Source organism: Podarcis pityusensis, assembly GCF_964106645.2.
Source record: "Podarcis pityusensis genome assembly, chromosome: 13".
In the NCBI taxonomy this organism is placed as follows: domain Eukaryota; kingdom Metazoa; phylum Chordata; class Lepidosauria; order Squamata; family Lacertidae; genus Podarcis; species Podarcis pityusensis.
Window position 1 is genome coordinate 40,014,188 of NC_138038.1, and position 23,069 is coordinate 40,037,256.

General features: G+C 45.1%; 2 protein-coding genes across 3 annotated transcripts; both read left to right on the top strand.

Moving 5' to 3' along the window:
• The first annotated feature begins 1,836 nt into the window (after nt 1-1,836).
• On the top strand, nt 1,837-9,612 carry LOC308461681 (uncharacterized protein). Of its 2 annotated transcripts, none has more exons than XM_080978800.1 (2): nt 1,837-2,071; nt 3,505-9,612. In XM_080978800.1, the coding sequence occupies exons 1-2, from the start codon at nt 2,017-2,019 to the stop codon at nt 4,692-4,694; spliced, it is 1,245 nt and encodes a 414-aa protein (XP_080834926.1). In that variant the 5' UTR covers nt 1,837-2,016; the 3' UTR covers nt 4,695-9,612. The 2 variants fall into 2 exon arrangements, with proteins under 2 accessions (XP_080834926.1, XP_080834927.1); XM_080978801.1 differs by having other exon boundaries at nt 1,839-2,071; nt 3,508-9,612.
• A 2,209-nt stretch (nt 9,613-11,821) lies between these two features.
• Nucleotides 11,822-22,493, top strand: KAT8 (lysine acetyltransferase 8). Its single transcript, XM_080977627.1, has 11 exons — nt 11,822-12,256; nt 13,458-13,532; nt 14,362-14,537; nt 14,745-14,798; nt 14,900-15,064; nt 15,714-15,803; nt 16,721-16,861; nt 17,467-17,560; nt 18,157-18,307; nt 18,527-18,681; nt 21,033-22,493. The coding sequence occupies exons 1-11, from the start codon at nt 11,977-11,979 to the stop codon at nt 21,095-21,097; spliced, it is 1,446 nt and encodes a 481-aa protein (XP_080833753.1). The 5' UTR covers nt 11,822-11,976; the 3' UTR covers nt 21,098-22,493.
• The last annotated feature ends 576 nt before the right edge of the window (nt 22,494-23,069 follow it).

The window sequence follows — 23,069 nt, forward strand, 5'->3', positions numbered from 1 at the left end:
GTTGCTCATCTTGACCATCCTTTTGTCTAACTGTTTTGTGTAGGTGGAAGAGAGGAACATCCAAAACATGTGGAGAATCATACAATTATACAAAGCTGTCATGTGTTCTCCCTTGTAAGACCTACAGTCACTGAGGACTCTTCCATGAAGCAGCGCCATTATTTATATACACCATTTGATCCAAAATAGTTTTCTAAGTGGTATGGAAGTATATTTATTTAAGGCATTTATATGCTTAATTTGCATTTCTAAGCAGCACACGTAAAAATAAATCACACATGGTAAAACAATTAAAAGTCATCATAAAGGTAAAGCTAATGACTACCTTAAAATATAGAGTCTAACAACCAATTATGCAAGCATTAAAATAAAAATATAGTTCAATGTTTAATATAGTAATGCTGTTAAAATAACACAGCAATTAAAACAGGTGACTCAAGTGTTCAATGGGATTGCTGTGTAAATGGCAGTGTCATCTTGAAAAGCAAGACAATTTTTAAAATTTAACACTTTTATTTAACACATTTATATCCCACCTTTCTCCCGTCAGGATTCAAGGTGACTTGCAACATGTAAAAACATCAGTGATAAAATACAGATCAAAATAAACTAGTGCAAAACAATAATTAAAACGCATCAGGACGCATTCTGATTATTTTGTTCATTAAATTTATATACTGCCCTTTATCCAAAGACTGGCTTGATAGGTGATGTTCACGCACCTGCTGGCTAGCTCAAGAGACGGGGCTTTTTTGGTGGTGGTCCACAGCTGTGGAACTCTCTTTCAAATGACTTGCGCCTTGTTCAGGCACTTAAGCAAAACGGAAAGACCTTTCTCTTCACCCCTACCTTCAATGAAGGCTTTGAATGGCTTAACCAGAGCAGCTTCCCTTAGTAGCATATTCCTTTCCGAAGTGCCTGCATTATTATTGTTGATGTGCATCACTTTGGGAGGGCACAGCTAAACATCTTTTTTAAGCTAAACTATGCAGCTTATAAAAATATTTTAATTAGACAAACAAACCAAATATAGATGACGCCTCTTGCGTTTCAGCAGGAATTGCACCAGCAAAAAAAAAAAAAGCCCTCTGCTTCACAAGAAGCTGGTGCTATTATTTATTCATTAAATTTATATATTGCCTTACAGATAAAATAGGAATAGCTAAAAACGGGGGTGGGCAGGGAAGGAACAATAAACACAAAATTGAAAGTAGGTAGATTGATAGATTAAAACGTACAGGTAACTTTTTTTGATCATTTTTATTAATTTTCAATTACAGTCCAATAATAGCCTCATTGTAACAATGCCAAATTATAATACAGTTGCTAATACCAATCATTCAAATACCAAATTAAATAATTTAGGTGCCCTCCCCCCACCTGCCAGAACTGATGGTTTGGTGATTTTCTTTATTTCTGCATTCCAAAATTCCTGGTTTCAAGTACATTCCGGTCAAAATAATAAAATCCTTGTGCAACAACTGCAATATTAATAACTTCTATTCGTGTTGGCACATTAAATGATTTATCGTACAGACAACTATGGGGGGGTGTGAAAGCTTCCCCAACCCCAACCTAGTGGATTTCCCTTTTTAATACGAAAGAGGAGGATCTGTTCATTTTCTTAGCTACGTGGCTATAGCAAATAACGTCTTGCTTTTTTTCCTTTGGCCGCCTAAAACAAGGGACCCTTTTCTAGGATCTGCGCCCCCGACAAAAGCAAGTTCGGGCTCCAGGAGGCTCTAGGCCTCGCGCGTTCCCTCCGGTATCCCGGCAACCGCCTCCAGGATCCCCCCTCCCTCCCCTCTGGTCCAGGTTCCCCCTGCGTCACGTGGACGCCAGTGAGGATGTGACGTCATCTCTGGGCTCCCTCCTCCTCCTCCTCCGCTGGCGTTACCGACTCGCCAGCCTCCAGGTTGTGGCAACTGCTGCCCGCGGGTGGTGGTTTTTTTTTTTTTTGCAACGGACCTGGCTTCCGTCTGCAGTGGGGAGTTCGTGAGAAAAGCTTCCCCGAAGATGGAAGGGGAGAGCTCGCAAGGTGCGGAAGGGAGGGAAGAATCCCTCGACCAAGGTAAGTAAGGGAGAGCAAATCTCCGTTAGGGAGCAGCGTTGGAAAAAGAAAAGGGGTGCGGTGGGGTGCAGCCAGAAGCTCAATGTTAGGTTGCAATTAAAAACAAAACAAAACCCCGCGAGTGAAGGGTTCGCGATCGCGTTCTGCCCCACCGAACAAACAAAAAAAGGAGCAAGCAAGCAAGAATGCCTTTTTTCGTTAAAGGCAGCTAGTGTCAAAATTCTGCAAACACAAGCCGCCTGAGTTTCACAGCTATAGGTGTTCAGGGCAGAAACATTATGAACGTGCATGAATGCATAGATTTTAGGGGGTATCTTACATGCCCAGGTTAATGGAGATGCATGGGATAAAAAGAATATTCAACTTAATCCTTTTTGTGTGAGCGGTTATACTAATAAGTTAAGCAGTTTTAGAGATGCACAGGACTCCCCCCCCCCCCAAAAAAAGACACCGTTTTCTGCACTTTGAAAACTTGATGCATTATCACAATGTATGGTGTGATAAATAGGATTGAAAATCATTATACCTGTATTTTTTGAGATCAACAAAGCACCCATTCTGGAACTTAGATCAAAAAAATTCCTGGAAATCTGGAATGAGATACGGGTTTGTTTTGGTGTGCAGCCGGAAACCTGATAATTTGAAGTTGGAAAAATGGGTGAGTGGGAGGCTGGTGTGTGTTAAAGCACTTAAATGACAGGGATGGTATGGGGAGCTGACAGGGAATTTGTGTGGTTGGAAAATACTGCTTTTAAAACACCCTGGAATGGGAACAATACGTTGGTGGGGAAACCTTGGTTATATTCTGTGGAGCTGGGTATTCTAGAACAATAAAACATTTTTAATGGGTGTTTTAAAAATAGGATGCTTGGCAACTATCACACCCTTTGTCATTTTCATTCCCATTCCCACTGAGGGATTCAAAGTTCCTATATCCTTACTACCGTTTGGGAGATGCAGTTAACTACTTTGGCAAGACAAGCAGTGTGTTCCCCACTCTTTATCAGAGGGTGCTCTGTCCTGCCTGCCTGTTTCAGGCTTGTGGAGGTTTTTCTTTCCTATCCCCTTGAAACTTTCCCTTGCTTTGCTATGTACTGTATTATTAAAAGTTTCTCAAGATTGAGACTGGCATTTAATTTAGTGATCTGATCCAGGTTCATACTTTAGCAACCCAGGCAATCAGGGGGTGGGGGTAAAGTATGATAAAGAACATAGACATATGGCCCTGAATGTTCTCTCATCCTAGGAAAAGCTCCCTGAGCACTGTAAGCTGGCATGTCAGTGGCTGAATCTCAGCACCCTAAGATAGCTTTCCATAGTAATGTGTCAGTGGCTTCTTTGTTCTCAAAAGGGATATTGCAGTGAATATTCTTCACTACCTAGCTAGTCAGTTTCCTTCACAGGTTCTACTTCTTCTGCTTTGTTCCTCTCAGCAGATGCTGGATTTGAAAGCCAGATGGAGGCAGAAGATCTCAGAATAGAAGTCCTTGAAGGAAGAGGAGAGGTGCAGGCGCTGGAAATGACTTTGAGCACTGAGCAGAGAGGAGAAGCACCAAAGAGCAGCAGAGGTGCTGGAAGACACCTGATGGACCGAGATGGTGAGGACACAACAGAGGGCAAGCCACATCCTCCAAACAATTCCCAGAGTCCCAGTGACTGCAACAGTCAGCCAAAGGTAGAGGAACAGAGATGGAGGAGCCAGGTGAGAAAGCGCCGGGCAAAGGAGACTTCCTATGATCCTCCAGGTTTTATCAACCTTTTGGGTATCCTGGAACCTCCTCCTCCCCCTGCCCCCCGCAAGCCGGTGGTGAAACCCTACCACTGCACCGAGTGCGGGAAGAGCTTCTCGCAGAGCTCTGTGCTCATCGAACACCAGAGAATCCATACCGGGGAGCGCCCTTTTGTGTGCAATGTGTGCGGGAAACGCTTCTCCCAAAGCTCCACCCTGATGGGGCACCAGAGGATCCACACCGGCGAGAAGCCCTTTGCCTGCCCCGAGTGTGGGCGGGGCTTCAGCCGGAGCTCCGCCCTGACGGAACACCAGCGCACCCACACCGGCGAGACGCCCTTCCCCTGCCGGGAGTGCGGGAAGGCCTTCAGCCGCACCTCCAACCTGGTGAAGCACCTGCGCACCCACTCTGGGGAGAAGCCCTACACGTGCACCCTCTGCGGGAAGCGCTTCTCCCTGAGCTCCAACCTGCTGAAGCACGAGCGCACCCACTCCGGGGAGAAGCCCTTCCCCTGCCCGCTCTGTGGCAAGTGCTTCAAGAAGAAGACCCACCTGGTTTCCCACAATCGGGTGCACACCGGGGAGCGGCCCTACCGCTGCGAAGAGTGCGGCAAGTGCTTCTCCCAGAGCTCCTCCCTCATCGAACACCAGCGCATCCACACCGGGGAGAAACCCTACAAGTGTGCCCAGTGCGGCCGAGGGTTCTACGTCAACTCCAAGCTGGTCAAGCACCAGAGGATCCACACGGGCGAGAAACCCTACGCCTGCTCAGCTTGCGGGAAGACCTTCCGGTACAAGCAGCAGTTCCCGCGCCACGTGGCCCACGTCCACCCTGGGGAGGAACAGGTGTCTGTGCTCACCTTGGGCCCCAGTGTTAACGTGCTGCTCTCATAGAGCTGGAACAGGCCGCTGCCCTTTGGGGCTTCAGGTCCTCTGGCTTCCAATGAAAGGCATCATGCAGTGCCAGATTTGGTAACTCTGTAGCCTGTCCGGTTTAGCCTCTCATTGCTAAGGTGTGAAGCGGTTCCTGGGACCTCCAAGGGTCATTCTAGTGGCATAAAGACAGTCAGTGGCTCACAAGACTCGTTCCATCCTCCTGTAGAGGAGCTGTTTCCTGAAATGACGAGGGTTAGCATTCATGGCTTGTCATTGGGAAAGGGGCTGGGGAAATCAAGGCCGCTTTGCTTCAGGGGGGTCCCAGACTAGTGTAAATATGCAGTAGCACCAAGGACAGCGGCAACCTGAGATCTTGTTTCAGAGGGAAATGTTGACCACTGCAGTGATTCCGTTACTGCCCATGCATTGTTTTTTGAGGGGTATAGAACTCAAAACGGTTCACTACTGATAACTGTGCCTTTCCGTTCTGTGAGGGTATTCCTGGTATCCTCCAGCAGCTCCCTTGCGGCATTTGTCCTTTCCGTCTTGTTTTGAGGACAGGCAAACGGATTTCGCGAGGGCCTCTTTTTCTCCTTTTCCTTCTTAGTTTGCAGTATTGCCGAATAAGTTAGGCAAGTGTGTATTTCCTAGGCCTTGTTTCATTTCTCAAGGAAAGGCAAAATCATAGTGTGCAGTTCTTTACCATATTATCTAAGGGACAGCCAGTTAATCGTTTGAGGATGTTTTTTCCATCAGTGTTGTGAAGGTCATTCTGAGAATGCATTTCTGTTATCAAATGGAGGAGAACAGCAAACAAGCTCTGAGGTAAAAAATTCTACTGGTTTTAATGGGGATGGGGCCCCCCTGTTTGGTATTCAAGACAATCCCTACAGAGCCAGCATATGAAATACTGTGGGTATCCATCTTGGTTGAGAGAAAATGCATTTTGACTGTTGTTGGGTCTTTAGGATAACCATGGTAGCCTCAAATGTTGTCCAGTTCTCACTGCAGAGTCCAACTGAATAAGCCATTCTTCTAGATCAACAACACAAACAACGTAACAGGCTGCATGTAACCATATAAGAATAATGGCACATGTAGAAAATAAACTCAGGGGTTGCATAACTAGTTAGCATGCCAGAAAGCTCACCTGGCCCGGACACGGAAAGGATTGAGAGATTGATAGCTCTTTCTCGATTCTGTGGGTGGTGGTGCATGGCCGTTCTTAGTCGGTGGAGCGATTTGTCTGGTTAATTCCAATAACGAACGAGACTCTGGCATGCTAACTAGTTATTCGACCCCGAGCTTATTTTCTGCATGTCTGATACATGCATACAAGGAACGCTAGAGTCTTAAAAGCATCTTCACATGGAACACTACAAGATTGATATAATTCCACACTGTGGATATTGCTAATTTAAGAACTGAATACTGTAGATTGTATTTCCTGGTCTATCTGCTGGACTTTAATTTCTCATAATACGTTTCGTTTATATGATAAGTTGGTCTATAGAACCATATATTTTGATATATGTTGAATCGCATTTGAAAAAGAATTTATATAGTTACATACAGCCTGTTACGTTGTTTGTGTTGTTATCAGTTTTGTATTTACGTGACAAAGGGTTTGGTAGTGTTTTGATTCTTCTAGATCAGGCTGGGGGACCTTTTTCCAGTCCCAGGGCCTCGTTCCCTCATGGACAACCTTTGGGCTGCAGCATGGAAGGGAGGGTTGCAACAGCTGTGATTACATTCCAACCAAGCAAAAGTCACCAAGAAATGGTACACGCACAAACTTACTTCTCAGTCCAGGCAAGTAAGAGACATTATAACAGTTAAAGAGCACATTCCAGTCTGACCAACATGGTCTGGGGAGTCTCAAGGGTCAAACAGAGATAACTAGAGGGCCACATTTAGGGTCAAAAAAACAGCAAAGTGTGGTTCCTTTGTCCTCCTGGCAGACACAAAACTGCTAGACAGTTACCTTGGATGGGGAAACTGGGTATGATCCTGCCTAAGCCAAACACATAAAGTTCCACCTATTTCAACAGAGAGCAGTTCATTGTTTCTCCCGCTATACTCACAGACTTTTAAGTTGTTAACTTTGGCTGGATTGTGAGAATTAGGAACATGGGAAGCAGCCTTATACCGAGTCAGAACATTGGCCCCTCTAGCTCAGTTTTGCCTCCACTGACTGGCAGTAGTTCTCTAGGTCAGTGGTTTTCAACCAGTGTGTCATGGCACCCTGGGATTCCTTGAATGATGGTCAGGGGTGTTGTGGGCAACACTGGCCTCTGTCCCTCTCTCCCTCTGATGCCCTCTCGCGTCTCTGCCTCCGAAAGGCTTGCACAGCTATTCGTTGCAGCAGCCCTGGATACAAGCACCCTAGGCGAATGGTGCCTTTGGAGCTGGCCAGAGGGTGCTTCCAAAGCCCCTGTGAGGCAGTGTGAGGAGGCACCTCTCTTTGGGACCAGCAGCTCAGAGACCAGGGGCAGCAGCTGTGGCTGCCTAAATGATTCCCAAGGAGAGGAAAGAGGAAGCTGAGGGAACACACCACAAGGGAGGGTGCTCAAAAAGGGGTGAGAGGCTGCCCACTCTGAAGACAAGGGGTGACATAACTGGGCTCCTGAGCCCCACAGGGGTGCCGCAGAAAGACTGTAGTTGGTCAAGGGAGCCGTGGACCCAAAAAGGTTGAAAACTTCTGCTCTAGGTTTTCAGAGATGCCCGGGAATGAACCTGGGGCCTCCTTTATGCAAAACAAAGCTCTACTGAACTAAAGCTCTTCCTCCCTTTTATTAGTTTCTTCCCCTTCTCCAAAAAGACTCATTTGAGCAAGAAGTCATTTAATTGAGGAGTTTGTCCTTTCCAGCAGAGAATTTCCTTGAATCACAAAGATCTTCACAAGGTCAGAATTTCATGAGGACTAGGATGGAAAAGCAAAGCTGTTCTACAGTTGAATGAATAGCAGGCATGCAAACCCTAAGCCACTTACCTGGAGGTCAGTTCCACTGGATTCCAGCAGGCAAGGCAGCTGTGGTGAAACCACCACAGGGTGAGTATTAAATGCTCAGACGTACCTCAGACAGCCAGTGAAAGCAGACTTCACTGTGTTGGGTAAGACATTTGAAAGATGGAGTGAGCTAAGTGAGTAGCAAACAATCATGGCCATCTGCAGGGAGGGCAAGGGCAGTAGCCGTTCCCCCAGATGAGACGTATTCTCCAAATTCCCAGCTTGCATTAAAAAAAAGAAAACAGAAGCACTTGAGGAACCCAAGACTTGAGGAACGTCAACACTAGGCATGGTCTTCAGTGGTGAGTTGTGGTTTTGTTTTTGAGAAAGCAGATTGCTCCTGCCTTTCAGTGTTTTTAGCCAATGAATGAGGTCATAGTCGTGATAGACATTTGGGAAAGCAGATCTGACCAGTTAGACATAAAGGAGGCTAGAGTGAAACACCCATTGTCGAGGCCAGCCTTTCTTAAATAGTGTTCAACAAAACCCTGAGGTTCCAACAAAGCACTCTAAGAAAAATGTTGTAATGATGGGCACTGCTGAAGCACTGCTGAAGCAACAGTCTTGGGAACTACTGTTATGTTTATTATGGTTGTTATTTATTAAATTTGTATACCACCCTATACCCGCAGGTCTCAGGGCGGTTCCCTTCCCTTTCTTTCATTCCCTCGCAATTTCCAGGGGTTACATTTCAGTAGCGCCCAGCAGCACAGGCAGGGCTGCATGGCTTCCCTGCCTTCCTAATGCCATGCAGCAGAGCCAGTCTGCCACTCCTCACTGCCTTGCCTCCTTCTAGGTAACCAGGATTAACCAGAATTTGGAAAAGGTCCAGGAAAATCCAGACATAACAACAGTGTTGTTTTTGCCGATTTCCCTTAAAAACAGCTCAATAATGTCTTTTTTGCGATTTTGCCCAAAAAGCTCAACAACTGTGCCAAAAAAGCTCAGCTTTTGTGTCTGGATTTTCACTTTTGGAAATATGGCAACCCTAGGTAAGCATCAAACTATCCTTCCAGCACTGACCCTCCAGCGGTATAGCTTGGGGGGGAGGCATGGCTCTGGGCGCAAAATTATGAGAGGACACAAGAAGGCACCCCCAGGACAGCTGAATTCCACTGCTTCATGTAATTTATTCTGTAGTCAATTTTGAGGGATTGACTCTGCTCATCTCCTTATTTTTCTGTGCAAATCCAAATTGGTTCAGCAGATTTGTGAGTAAATGTTATAGTCAGCAATTGAAGCAATAAAGAAATCAACACAGGAAGCTGCATTACACTGAGTCAGACCATTGGTCCATCTAGCTCAGTATTGTCTACAGTGACTGGTAGACATCCTAAGATGTCAGACAGGGATTTCAAGGATTTCAGACAAGGCACATTCCCAGTACTACCTAGAGATGTCTGGGATTGAACCAGGGACCTTCTGCATGCAAAGCAATTGTTCTAGCCACGCCCCTTTCCCCAAATGGCATGATGCTCAGTTGCCCAGATTGTGAAGCTAACAAATCAAAAAGAAGATAGACAAGGCACTTCCTACAAGAGATCTGAGAAAGATTTGCAAATGCAAATGTAGCCAAACTTGACATAACAGCACCTGGTCAATATGGAATCAGATTCCAAACATTTTACTCCAAAATAATCAAAGTATGTTTTTAATAACACCAACTCAAGCCTTATTTTAATTTCTGCTGGCTCTGTTAATAGGGAGCAATAGAGGTACCTACTTTCCCATTTAAGTGTGTTAGGTGAAAATAATAACAACTTAAGTTACTTAGTGTTATCCTCCACAAAAAGAGTAAAAAGGCTGTGTGGAATATCTGCCTTGTGCGTTTTAATAGTTTTGTACTGACTGTGTTTCAGACTGTGACTGTTTTCTTTCTAACCCCCCCCCCCTTAATGGCTCATTAAAAACCATAATTTCACACAACCTAAATGTTCTGGCTTTGTCTGCAGCACAGGGTTTGTTCTATCCACAAATAACACTCTATTTAGTTATGAGGAGTCCAGTGTGGTGCATTCTGGAACAATGTCTTTGAGACATATTGTGGGAGGTCTTCGAGCAGCAATTCCCAACTGTTTACTGCAATTTTAAAAGGTTTTCTGTGAATTCAAAGCACACACGCATGCCTACTGTGGCTCTGCATAAAATATCATTTTGGATTTCTCTCCCAGTCTGCCTTTATTCAGGGCAGGTAATCCAGGTCTTTGTACATATCAGAATTGATTGGGCATTAAATCCCCATTCCATTATTTATTAGATATCTGTATCCCACTTTTTCTAGTTGAGACTGAGGTGGCTAATGCCAACATGATTTTTATTTACAAAAGCACACTGAGCTATAAAGCACAGAAATGCAAGAGATAGAGCCGTTACACATCTTCAGAGTAAGGTGTGTGTTGCATCTCTGAATGAGATAACGCTCTGGACTTTGCTTGCTCCATTCAGTTTCAGCTGGGAAACTGAATTTGATTTGTTAGCAAGGTTGGGTAATTTGCACTGGATGCGACTGCCTCATACAAGCGTACCCAGTGCAGAGGCTGTGCTCTTACCCATCCTCTGGGACGGCTGCCTGTTGCATCTCTGTGTGAGTCACTGCGCTACACTTGCCTCCTCCATAACTCCTGAGCAGGGCCGGATCTAGGTTTGATGAGGCTCTTGTAGCCTTATGAGGCTTTGCCCTCGGGTGGGAAAAATATTGCGCCTGGGAAAGGGAAGTGGGAGTCAACAGACACTCAAGGAATAGTTTCGGAGAAAAGGCTTTTATTTCTACCATCCATGAACTGGTAGAAGGAGCAAGTGTGATAAGCCACAAAAAGCATGCACGAGTTCACAATCATGCGCACAAGCATATATACCTCTTTCCAGTTCCCTCCCCCTTTCTCCTCCCTCAGGAGTTCCTCTGAGCATGAACAGAAAGCTGTCTTGGGACTATTGTGGACTCTTGGCACCCTTCCCAGGAAAGGGGGGGGTGAGAAGCCAAGGGGTTTTCAGCATGTTCAGATATGTTTCAATCTCTTGTTCTGGCATGGTTTCCGGACAGAAAGTAAGTTGCAATGTGGTTCTTTAGCAAGGCCAGAAGACATGAGAAAGGCCTGAGAAACAATGGACTGTTCTCTACCTTTGTTACAGCAGAGCGGAATGTTTCTGATGCTTAGCTGCTGAGAAAATGATTTTGAAAAGTTTTGAGAAGCTTTGAGCCTGCTTTGGTGGGGGGTGACTTCGGGCCTAGGTGAGGTCACCTGTCCTCACCTTCCTTCACTCTAAGCTACTGAATGGGTAATGGGGCCCTTTATATGTCCAGCTGTCCTTTGTCAACAACAAATTGTTGCTGTTTTTTGTGTTGAATATATGATATATGGTAATTTATGGACCTAATGGATATCTAAGGCCATTTGCGCATAACAAAATATGTATTTTATCAAAGTAATTTTTGAATTGAAATACAATTAAGAAATAGTATATTAACAGTGAAATACAATTAAGAACAAGTATATTAATAGTGAAATAATTATTAAGCTCTAACTTAAAAGGATTTTTTATTCATAACCAACTTAATAATGCAAACACATTGGCATTTGGCAATAGCAAAAGTTCCTTTAGAAACACTATTTACAAAGACTGATAATTTAGTCTCTAGAAACTTGCTATAAAATGAAATAATAATAGGTGTAAATATATTATGAAAACTACTAATAATTATAAATAGCAGAATCTAGGCACCCTATAGTATATAGAAATGAGCAAACCAGTGATATTTTAAGGAGCAGGCTAGCAGACCATTACTTACATCATAGGAGCCTACATAGGAGCCTGAGCGATCCAAAAGAACAATTTTTAAAAAACACCTGAGATTTACAGTGCCCGGTTTTATTTCGGGGAAGCAAGGCCACCTTCCCCAGCCTCCCCACCTCCAGGGCCCGCATTGTCGCCTAGAGAGTTCCAGGCGTAAAGCGCCTGGCGCGGTGCATGCTGGGAGAAGGCCGCGGCTTTACCTTAATAGCGCGGAAGCCCCTAACCTGACTTAAAACGGGCGCTCACGCGGGTTCTCCGTCTCCTAGCAACATTCCGCCGCGCTGAGCGGCCTCTCGCGAGCGCCTTGCGTCACATGACCCAAGGCGTCATATTCGCGCGCCACCTCCGTACGACAGTGACCCCCTCTCTTTTTTTTGTTTCTTGTTTTAATCCGAAGAATTCACTTCCGGTTTGGGCCTTGGACGGTTGGTGGGACCGTTAGTCGACGGGGGAAGGGCGCGTGGGTTGTGAGCGCGAGTTCTCGCGGTGGCGGTTGTCATGGCAGCGGCTGCGGGGCCTGGAGGAGGCGAAGCGGCCTCGGCCTCCGCTGCCGACGAAGGCGGCGGCGGCGGCACGGACAGGGGGAGCCCCCCCGGCTCGGACCCACGACGCCTGGGGCCGGGGGGGCGAGAGGAAGAGGAGGCGCCGGGGCAAGGCAGCGCGGGGGGCCCGGCCAACCAGAGCCGCGCGCCCTCGTCGTCGCCGCCGCCCCGCGAAGCCGAGGTCACCGTGGAGATCGGGGAGACTTACCTGTGTCGGCGCGGGGACGGGACGTGGCGTAAGTACGTCTCCAGGACAACAGGAGCGGTTCCCTTATCTCCCCCCCCCCCCACACACACACCAAAAAAATCACCTCCTGCTCGTCCCCAGGACAGTGGTGGCTCCGTCCAGGTGCCGTTGGTCTCAGCCCCATCCAGCATGGCCAGTGGTCAGGGATGATGGGAGTTGTAGTCCAGCAGCATCTGGAGGGGGCCACAAGCTCCTCGCTTATGCTACATCACCGAGGCTTCCATGACCCTGCATTACTCCTTATGACAGCTGTTGTTTATTCAAAGCTTTTCTACTACCGGCATTGTTGTTGTTTAATTTTGATTGTTTTAAACGTTTCCAAGGGGGGAGGGAGCCTAATGAAACCCATGGCAAAGTAATATCACACAGCAGCAAAATGGAACAAACTAGAATGTGTTGCTATAAAATGCTCAAAACGCTTCACCCAATCAAGCACAAACATGAGGTCACTACTAAAAGGTTCTGTTCCTGGTGGACATAGCCGTCACCTCAGAACAAGCAGCAGGATGTCAAAATGATGACCTGTGGCTGTGATCCTGTGCCCACTAACATAAGAGTATACCTCATTAAATGCTATTGGACATCCCTTTGGGACGTACGCAGGTTTAGCCAGTGCATACAGTATTCTAGTTCTTCCTGTGTTGTATCATCCCTTAAAGCAGCCTTTTCAGAGAGTACTGTAGAGATTTATGTGAAGACTTCTCTTTGCATACCTGCACTCCTGCAACATTGTGGCTCCCAAAATCAAAGGTATATAGGTTGGCTCCTCTTCTGGAGTGCCCAATCTGTATTTTCCCTCAGTGTTTTTGCCACATTTGGATCTGAAAGATTCTTATTGAAATATTTCTTATTGAAATATTTATTTCTTACTGAAATAAAAATGGACTAAGGCACTTTGGCATACTTCCATTTTGTGCCTATTACTTGGAAACTTTTACAATTCTGTGATATATTGAGCTCTGTTGTCCAGTACAGAATAGTATATTTGGGCTACTCAAATGGGCTCTTGCTTTGACAAAGCATGCACACCTGCACCCTTGACCAACTATTACAGGTCCTTTCCGCTTTTGCAGCTTAGCTGGTTGTAAGGAGTTTGGCTGAGGTGTGTCAGAGTGAAACACTGTTATTAGATTCTTTTTTAGTCTTTCCTAATTTGAGATTAACCATATTGAGTGTTGACTTTCTTCCAGATTCTGCAGAAGTGATCCAGTCGCGGATCAATGAGCAAGAAGCCAGGGAGGAGTTTTATGTGCACTATGTTGGGTGTAAGTATCTTTTTGAGGTTCTCTATGTCTGCTGATGTGGTGAGGAGGAAGTGTGAGATGCCTTTATGGTCCAGAGGTAGCCCACATGATGTCCCCCAGATGTTGCTGGACTCCCATGCTGGCTGGGGTTGATGGGAGTTGTAGTCCAGCGACATCTGGAGGACACAACACAGGCTACTCCTGGAATAAGAGCAGGTAATTCCTTCCAAACCCATTCCAGAGTCCCTGTTACGTTTTACACATGCAACAAGACTTCTCAAATGTTGAAACTTATACTGAAATTACATATTTTTCCAAGTATCTTACACTGAGCCAAAAAATTACCAGCAGCCTAGATGAATAGACAGATTTTTAAAAATACTTGTTTTGTGGAGGTTTCCTAAAAATAACATCATCATCATCATCATCATTATTATTATTATTATTATTAATAATAATAATAATTTGCCCAGGAGGGAGTGAAGTATCAAATAAGGAGGTTAGCAGTTGCACTCCTGTGTTTTATGCCCTTTCTGCAAGAGAAAAAGACATGAAAATTTTCTTGAATTTACATCCACTGCTGTCCTGAATTCATTGCAACTAGTGTTAAATGCCATGTTCTTAGAGGTGATCTCTTCAGTCACCTGAACAGATAAAACACCTGAGAACTATTAGAGTGATACTGCTGTTAGTAGGAGGGAAAATGATCTCCAGTTGTTTAGATCAAGGAAGGATGGAATGGGAGATGTTTTAACCTTCAGCTGAATAACGTTTGAAGAAGCAGCTTCGAACTCTTTTTGTGATTGGTGGAAGATCCAAGACTGATACATATTTCTTCTCCTAATTGCAGTCAACCGGCGTCTGGATGAGTGGGTGGACAAAAACCGCCTGGCCCTCACCAAGACAGTAAAAGATGCGGTACAGAAGAACACGGATCAGTACATGAATGAACTGTCTGAACAGCCAGAGCGCAAGATCACTCGGAACCAGAAGCGCAAACATGATGAAATCAACCATGTGCAAAAGGTGATGCCAGAGGATACACGGCTGGGGAGATTGAACTGTACTCTACTACAGAGTGTCGGTTCCAAGGCTGGAAAAACCCAGGATGTCTGGTTGTACCTCTGGAGCTATTCCTAACATCAGTTTGGCACTAGGAGATAGCTTTTTTAGGGAGTCTTGTCCAATTAGGAATTGAACATTTGGCCACCTTGCTGTCTTTTTCCATTGCAGACGTATGCTGAGATGGATCCCACCACAGCAGCTTTGGAGAAGGAGCACGAAGCAGTGAGTATTCACTAGCACTTGACCTGTCTTGTTGCCAAAATTCAGTAGAGAAAAGAGCACAGCTGTGTTTCGTGGCTCCAGCTATATTTCTGTGTCCTCAGATCACCAAGGTGAAATACGTAGACAAAATCCATATTGGGAACTATGAGATTGACGCTTGGTATTTCTCACCATTCCCAGAGGACTATGGGAAGCAGCCCAAGCTGTGGATCTGCGAGTACTGCCTCAAGTACATGAAATTTGAGAAGACTTACCGCTATCATCTGGTATGCAAAGGGAATGGGTGCTGTTGGGGGTGTGGGGATAGAGGTGTATGAGTAGACCTGCCTCCTTAGTTAATGTTTTTATTGATGGACCACCCTGAAGATATCAAGAGCTTCAGAATTAATTTATTTAAAGTATTTCTATGCTTTTCAGGTGGACTTCACAAAGCAGTTTAAATAAAAATAGTAAAACAATAAAGATCCATAACATTTGAATAATAAAAATTAAAAAGACATGGGTGAAGGAAACCCTTTTTTAAAAAGCCCGTTTCTGCTGCTTTTTTCTTCCATCCATAGAAGATGGTTTGTCAGAAGCTGCTGCACTGGTAGTCGAGGAAGGGAGAGACCACAACGGGGAGCTGGATGTTGATAGCTTACCAAGCTGTTGGTTTTCCCCTCCCTTCAGAAGGATATTATTCAATTTCAATAATTCTAATACCTATTTATTCATGTGTTACAACTAGGAAAACTAAATGAGCAGTACCAATCTCAAATAAGAAAAGTAGAGGCTGTTGGCCTTACCAGAACCCAGACAATTGGGGAAATTGTTGAAGCTGTATTGAGCAGCCCAAGCAGTGGAATTGCTCAGAAAAATGCAGATTCATCTCTCTCTCTCTCTCTCTCTCTCTCTCTCTCTCTCTCTCTCGTTCAGGGACAGTGTCAGTGGCGGCAGCCGCCAGGGAAGGAGATCTACCGCAAAAATAACATTTCAGTGTATGAGGTGGATGGCAAAGATCACAAGGTAGGGGTCCGAGCTTTTGTCTTTGTTGTCTGCTACATCAGAAACCTGTTAGTTGCTATCCAACCTATCTTCCAAATAATTTCAGAGCCATGCCTCTACAAATATGAGCCTAATCTCTCCCAACGGGCTACGAATAGTCATTAACATGTAAGCTCCTTCCAGAACTCCTCTTACTGTATCTTTGTGATTGAGGCAGCTTTTCGTTTCTTGATTTGGGAAGACTTACATGGGCAAGGTTGGAGCGCTCGCATATAGAAAAGATTTCCTGAGATTTCCAGTAATGGGGCTTAGTGTCACTATCTACTCAGAAGGGAGTGATCCAATATAGAAACAGCTTTACCCAATCCTACTGGTCACGTGAAATTGAGGGCCATCACTGCCTACGTGATGAATGGGAATTTTAGGTTGCTTACACAGTGCTCAGTGATATCCTAATTACAGGCAAGATAATAGCTGAGAGCAAAGAGCACCAATATTGTGAGAGAACATTCACCGCAAGGCCTGTGAGGTATGCCAGAGAACTTTTAACATGGAAATGGCCCAGAAGATCCACTTTCTCATGTAGAGCCCTGACTCTGACCCTTGGCTAGGTTGGTAGGCTTGAAAACATCTAAGAGTACAGACTTTTGCAAGTTCAGACATTGCAATATGTCCTCTTGATTTATTTATTTTATGTGCGTAACTTAATAAATTGGGGAGATTTGATCGCACTCTGTAACTTCATTGAGGATTTTCTTAGAACAAAGTTGCAGGTTGAAATGAAATAATGTTTTCCGGGAAGAGGAGGTATTTAAAAGTTTTGGGGGTATCCTCCATAGGGCACCTCTTTCCCTGGATTGGGAAATGAACTTACACTCACCGTGTTCTTCTTGCTGCTGTGCTCTATTTATTTACTGGTGTTTGCTTCTCTCCCCCAGATTTACTGCCAGAATTTGTGTCTCTTAGCCAAACTGTTCCTAGACCACAAGACTCTCTACTTTGATGTGGAGCCTTTTGTCTTCTACATTCTCACTGAGGTCGACAGGCAAGGGGCTCATATTGTCGGCTACTTCTCCAAGGTGCTGACCTGGCCTAGGATGAGTGTTGGGAGAGGGTTCTAGCTGAACTTTAGAAGGGGTGTGAAAAGGAGGATGAGCAGTCATGATACTGCTGTTCTTAAAACTAGATTCTGAATCCAGTAAAAAATGAAAATTCTCATACGTCTGTTTATTTTGTATTACTTATTTTGCTTCTGCCATGGATGAGAGGAGGGCGATTGTGTGCTGGAAATCATCCTCATCCTCCTTTTGAGTTCTGAGATATCACCAAAGTTATCTGTTTGCTAACAGACTCAAGATAGTTCACAGTATAATGCCTTACAGTTGAATAGATGTAATTCCAAAGAGACGATGGGTGGGGTGAAAGAGGAAAATGAGTGAACTCAAATACTATGGCCACTAGGGGCGGAAAGATGCTAAGTGACACTTGTTTTCGCTAGCCCAATAGAATAGCTTTGCTGTATCACCTCTCTCACTAATGTAACCAGGTGAAATGGCTGCTGGTGAGAACAGATCTTGCTTTCAAAACAGTGAAAGCTGTGGTACTTAGGATGCATGAATCCTATGCCCAGTACAATATTCCCTGCTCCCTCATTTCACTTCTTTGTTTGATTTTCTGCCGCCAGGAGAAGGAGTCACCAGATGGCAACAATGTTGCCTGCATCCTCACCTTGCCCCCATACCAAAGAAGGGGCTATGGGAAGTTCCTCATTGCTTTCAGTAAGTTTGATTCTTTCAGTCATGTGCAATAACCACCAAAAGAAGTAGCTTCACAACCTCGCAATCTCTTCCAGTTGCTGGAAATGAGGATTAGTGCCTTCACTTAACCAGAACAGACTAGAAGTAACTTGTGCAACATGCGCCCTTGTATTCCACTTCAGTTAATCTGCTATAATTTGGCTTCCTCTGATTCTGTACTATATCACCAGATGGAATAATGTTTTAAACCATAATTGCTTTCAGAAAGTTATAACTGCCTTAGAATGTTTTTGTTTTTTGAATATATAATACTTAATAGTTAATCTGAATTAGAACTTAGAATTTCCACCCTTAAAATTGCACTAACTAAATGTGGGGAGGAATCTGCTCTTTTTAACATGTTGACACCTCTCACACTCTTGGTTAAGTTAAAGGGTTTTAGGGGTAACTGAGTATGTGCCCTAAGATCTTCTGGAGGGCTCAGTTGAGAGAGAGCCTTCTTTACTGGGTCTGAGCTTTACCTGGGGGGAGAGGCTGCAAAAGCATAGCTCTTGAGATGTCTGAATTCTGAGTTGTGACTGCTTCTTGACATTAATCCTAAAGCTCTTGTTCCTCAGGCTATGAGCTCTCCAAACTGGAAAGCACAGTGGGCTCCCCAGAGAAGCCCCTCTCAGATCTAGGCAAGTTGAGCTACCGTAGCTACTGGTCGTGGGTCTTGCTAGAGATCCTCCGGGACTTCCGAGGTACCCTCTCCATCAAAGACCTCAGGTGAGAAAGAATCCATCTTGCAAGTAAGATGTGCTGTTTTGAGTAACAGTGCCCTCTAATTCCTCATTGTTGCTGAGAAGCACATATGCTTCTGTGATATTCTATTATGAGCAGTCCTGAGTGGTTTTCATATGACCTCCCAGTTAAAATTGCCAGTCGCTGACCTTGCCTTGTTTTTCACTCCCCTACCCACTGCTTTCCCCCCACTCCCCGGGGCAGTCAGATGACAAGCATCACACAAAATGACATCATCAGTACGCTGCAGTCTCTGAACATGGTCAAGTACTGGAAGGGGCAGCATGTCATCTGCGTCACACCCAAGCTGGTCGAGGAGCATCTCAAAAGTGCCCAGTACAAGAAGCCTCCCATCACAGGTACCATGGGAAGGGCAGTAGTTGTATCCTAGACCTGGCGGTGATTTACAGGAGTCTTTTAATCAAAAGCAAAGAATTGGCAGCCTAGTTCAAATCATTATGTGGCATATAAGACCTGCCCAAACCCCACCCTCTTGGGCTGCATCTTGGACCTTACTGTTGTCTTTTGAGTTGTCAGGTCACAATGGTAGAATTGCCCTCTCAGGGTTTTAGAGTCGCTAGAGCTTTTGATTCCTTGCACACAGGCTGCAGTCCTCCAAACATCCTGGTTTTGCTGACTTCCTTCCTAACAGTCTTGAACAGTCCCAGCTCTTTCTTTTTTTGCTCCTTTCTTCAGTTTCATGTTTCCCCCCTACACATTAAATTTATACAGCTGTTTTATCTTAATATATGAAGTGGGTGGGGGAGCTGCTACAAAGAGCACAGAAGTGTTTCTCCTTCCACCAGTGATGTGTAATTTTGGAGGCTTTCACTTCAGAACGTTGCCCTCTAACTTGTGGAGATGGCAACAGGGCAGAGCTAGAGCACTTGCTTCTGTCTCTCTCCCACATCTCTTCAAGTGTCAACATGAAGACAGAACTCCTGAAGAGGACCATTGTTTTCCCAGATTCCTGCTTTTCAGCCTCTCTTGGTTTGCCACATTTCTTTTAGTCTCTTGACCGCTCACCTGCCTCACCATAGCATATAGCTTCTCCTTTAGTACATTGAGATAATCAGAGATGGGCTTGGTGCATACTTCAATTTCCTTCCATTTTTCTTACACCTCATTCTTAATCTTGCCAAGTCTCACCTCATTTTAGTCTCCTTGTCTCTGAGTTCCTCGTCCTTTTTTGGCTTCCCTGTGACTTGGAACCTCCTCCCAGTTTTTGCCCTGCACTGTTTGAGGTTTTATTGCCTTTCAAACTGACATTTTCTCTCAGAAGTTGGACTGAAAACTGCTTACATAAGGAGCTAAACATTCCATTCTTTGTCACTCCACCACCTCAGCCAGTCTCGTCAGCTGCTTCACTTTAACAAGCACAATACAATACATATGAGAGTAGCTTATATTGCATGTCTGTCTGTAAGATCACCATATAAGTATGCACATTTTGGGACAAAAGACAGCAAGAGAATATCAGTCCCGTCCCCCCCCAATCTTGTTTCAAGTCTTCAAAATATGTGGATGCTGTCTGTCTATTTCAGAAACCATAGAATGGAGATGTTTGTGACAAAGAATTAACGTGTTTCTACTTGTCCCTTTCAGTTAATACTGTATTCTTTCCTGTTACAACTGTGCTGGGAAATAGACATGCTATTTCTGCTGCTATGACATTTGCAATAAGACGTTCATATTCCTTGGAAGCTGAATCACCAGTGCAACTTAAATGCGGACAGGCTTAACTACTTTGATTAATCAATTCTGAATGCAAACTTTATAGAGTATTTGTCTCCCCTCTCCCCATGTACAGTTCTCTACATTTAAATCTGTTCCCGGAATAATTGGGTAGTATCCAACTAAATAGATCCACTAGCGCAAGGGCTTCCCTCTCCCCATGCACCTTCCGTGCCCCCCTGATTCTGTACTGGGGATTCACCCTAACCCTCTGGAGCAGACATGGGGAAGAGTGGAGAGAAGAGGGAGGGGAATATCCTTTGTGCAGCCAAATGCTAGTTGGATACCACCCATATCCTGCTTTTGCTTTGTTCATTCCGTCATGGAGTCTGCCAGGCATTGCTGAGTGCAAACACAGAACCACCTTGTGAGAGGTCAGGAAGTCAGAACCACTTTCAGTGGTTTCAGGTTTTGATCCCTGCTGAAAGAAGCATTGTTTGCCCCGGTGGGGCTGCTGACGTGCCAGTCAGTGCCAGTTATGTAAGAGGAGCTGCAGACAGAGTGCCAGTTTCTCCTTCTGAGCCTCTCTCTTTTTTTAAAGGAGCTGCTCGCTGTCAGTTGTTGCAGAGGAGCAATCTGCAGGGTGGGGCATGAAGGCTGATTATCAGCCACTTTCAAGATAAGCTGGAGTATCATTTGCTTCTCTGAAATGCAGTTGTTTCCAGGATGGGTAGAACAGCAAACAGGCTCTCATAGAAGCTAAAATGAATTTGTCTCAGTAATCAGTATTTGCCTTTGTTACAATCCCAAGGCATCATTTCATTCATATTGGCATTCTGCTGCTTGTTTTTCTGAAGAGCATTAAAAAACTCTACTGGAAACAGTAGCGTTTTGAACTGGGATAGCCTTTTTGAGAAGCTTGTGTCAGCATTCTTAGCTGGCTAAAAGGCAGCACTGCTGCTTGTCTACCTGTCTCAAGTGCCTGCTCCACACCTATTGACTTTGCTTTTCCCTCCCCTCCTTCCTCCCCCTCCAGTGGATTCCCTCTGTCTGCGATGGGCACCTCCGAAACACAAGCAAGCCAAGATTTCCAAGAAGTGAAGGAGAAACTGATCTAAGCAACGGAAGCAGCTCGGCTTCAATACACATCCACCCTTCGTTTTAAGAGATTGTCTGAGGCATTCTTGTTGGTATTGCATTGATCAGACATGTCTTGGAACAGATGTTTTCAGGGTGGCAGGGAGAGAAGGGGTGTTAGCAGTGTGACGCCAACTTTACTGTGCTCCACTAGAGTGAAGACTTCCCACTTCCTCCCCCACCCTCATCTCACCTCCTGTCCCTTTCTGATTCTGCATGGCAAAATCCTTCCTTCTGGCGAAACCTGCTGTCTTGCTCTCGTAGGGTAGTAGAATTGGTGGCTTCTGTCTTAACCGGAAGAGGAAGGGGATACACACCTTCTCATCTCTTGCTTGTCACTGGCCCTGGAACCTTAGTTTCTGAGCTGCTCTAGCACAAAACCTTGGACTGCCTCTACTTCCATTGTCAGGCAGGTAGAGCAAAACAGGGGCAGTAAACACGCGTGAGGCAGTATTTGGGAAGCAGTCAGTCAGCAAAATTTCAGGTGGGGGGGATTTGCTTTTAGCTATGACCGTTTGGAAAAAGAAAACTTGATTGTAGTTGCAGTTTAGTTTTCCACAGTCAAATTGCAATTTAGATCCATCACAGTCAAGAGTTTTGAGAGTGGCACGCCAAAGGGGGGCATTGTCAGAATTGTGCACAGAAGCGCTTCATGATCCCCTCAGCAGATGAGAGCACGACTGTGCAGAGTTGGGTTTGAGGCTGAATTTAAAAGCATGGATTTCCAAGAAACACAGCAGCTGAGAAGTCACTGTGCCACACCTGCCCCTGAGAATATCCCTGGCAGCTGTAGCGTAGTAGCTAACAGGGTATCTGTCCTTTTGGGTTGACCTAGTTGATTTTGACGTTCTGCGGAGACCCTACATCAAAAGGGATGGTTCTCAATGCAAATATGATGGGGTGGGGGCTGTTACTTGCCACGGGGTTGTTGTCTTAGCCCAGGGGAATGTACAACCTCCAAACTGGAGGAAACCGAACAGTGGGATATTGTGGGTTAGTTGGTTCTGACAAGTTGCCCTACCATTGTATGAGCTACCTTTGCCAGAAATAAAATGAGAAGGAATTTTCTCAGAAGAATCGACATTCTCTTGGACAAAGCGCAGTGGAAGTAATGGAACCGAAGAGGGAGGCTGCCGCTGTTCTTCACATCACCTTTCACCAATATGCTTGCACCCCTTCTACACTGGGACTAGTTCAAAAGGAAGTTGGTTTCAGTGGGGTGGGGATGCATTTGATATTACGGGAGAAACTGTCCACATGATGGTTCTGCTACAGATATTATATTCATAATCCATGTATGCAGTGTGTTTTCTTTTACTTTTCAAAAATATTTTAATTAATAAAACAACAAAACAAAGTATCTTTCTATGCTGCGTGTGTAACGATGGAATTATGTTGAGCACAGGTTTGGGTGGGGGAAGAAAGTTCTGGGCAAAGTATGGAGGCTTTAGGCCATACTGGAAACATATATTCAGGATCCTGGAAATCTGCCACTGTCTGCTTTATTGCTGTACTACCTGTACTGTGAAGTAAGAGAGCCAAAGTAGGCCCCCGTTGAGTGCAAGTGTGTCGTCTGATATCCTGACTTGTTCATGTATGTTTCTAGAATAAGGTAAAGGTAAAGGGACCCCTGACCATTAGGTCCAGTCGTGACCGACTCTGGGGTTGCGGCACTCATCTCGCTTTATTGGCCGAGGGAGCCGGCGTACAGCATGACTAAGCTGCTTCTGGCTAAACCAGAGCAGCACATGGAAACGTCGTTCACCTTCCCGCCGGAGTGGTACCTATTTATCTACTTGCACTTTGACGTGCTTTCGAACTGCTAGGTTGGCAGGAGCAGGGACCATCAACAGGAGCTCACCCCGTCACGGGGATTCAAACCGCCAACCTTCTGATCGACAAGTCCTAGGCTCTGTGGTTTAACCCACAGCGCCAC

Coding starts and splice junctions, on each gene's coding strand:
- LOC308461681 (XM_080978800.1), top strand. CDS start 2,017: ATGGAAGGGGAGAGCTCGCAAGGTGCGGAAGGGAGGGAAGAATCCCTC. Junction 2,072..3,504: donor GGAAGAATCCCTCGACCAAG/GTAAGTAAGGGA, acceptor TGTTCCTCTCAG/CAGATGCTGGATTTGAAAGC.
- KAT8 (XM_080977627.1), top strand. CDS start 11,977: ATGGCAGCGGCTGCGGGGCCTGGAGGAGGCGAAGCGGCCTCGGCCTCC. Junction 12,257..13,457: donor GCGCGGGGACGGGACGTGGC/GTAAGTACGTCT, acceptor ACTTTCTTCCAG/ATTCTGCAGAAGTGATCCAG. Junction 18,682..21,032: donor CAAGAAGCCTCCCATCACAG/GTACCATGGGAA, acceptor CTCCCCCTCCAG/TGGATTCCCTCTGTCTGCGA.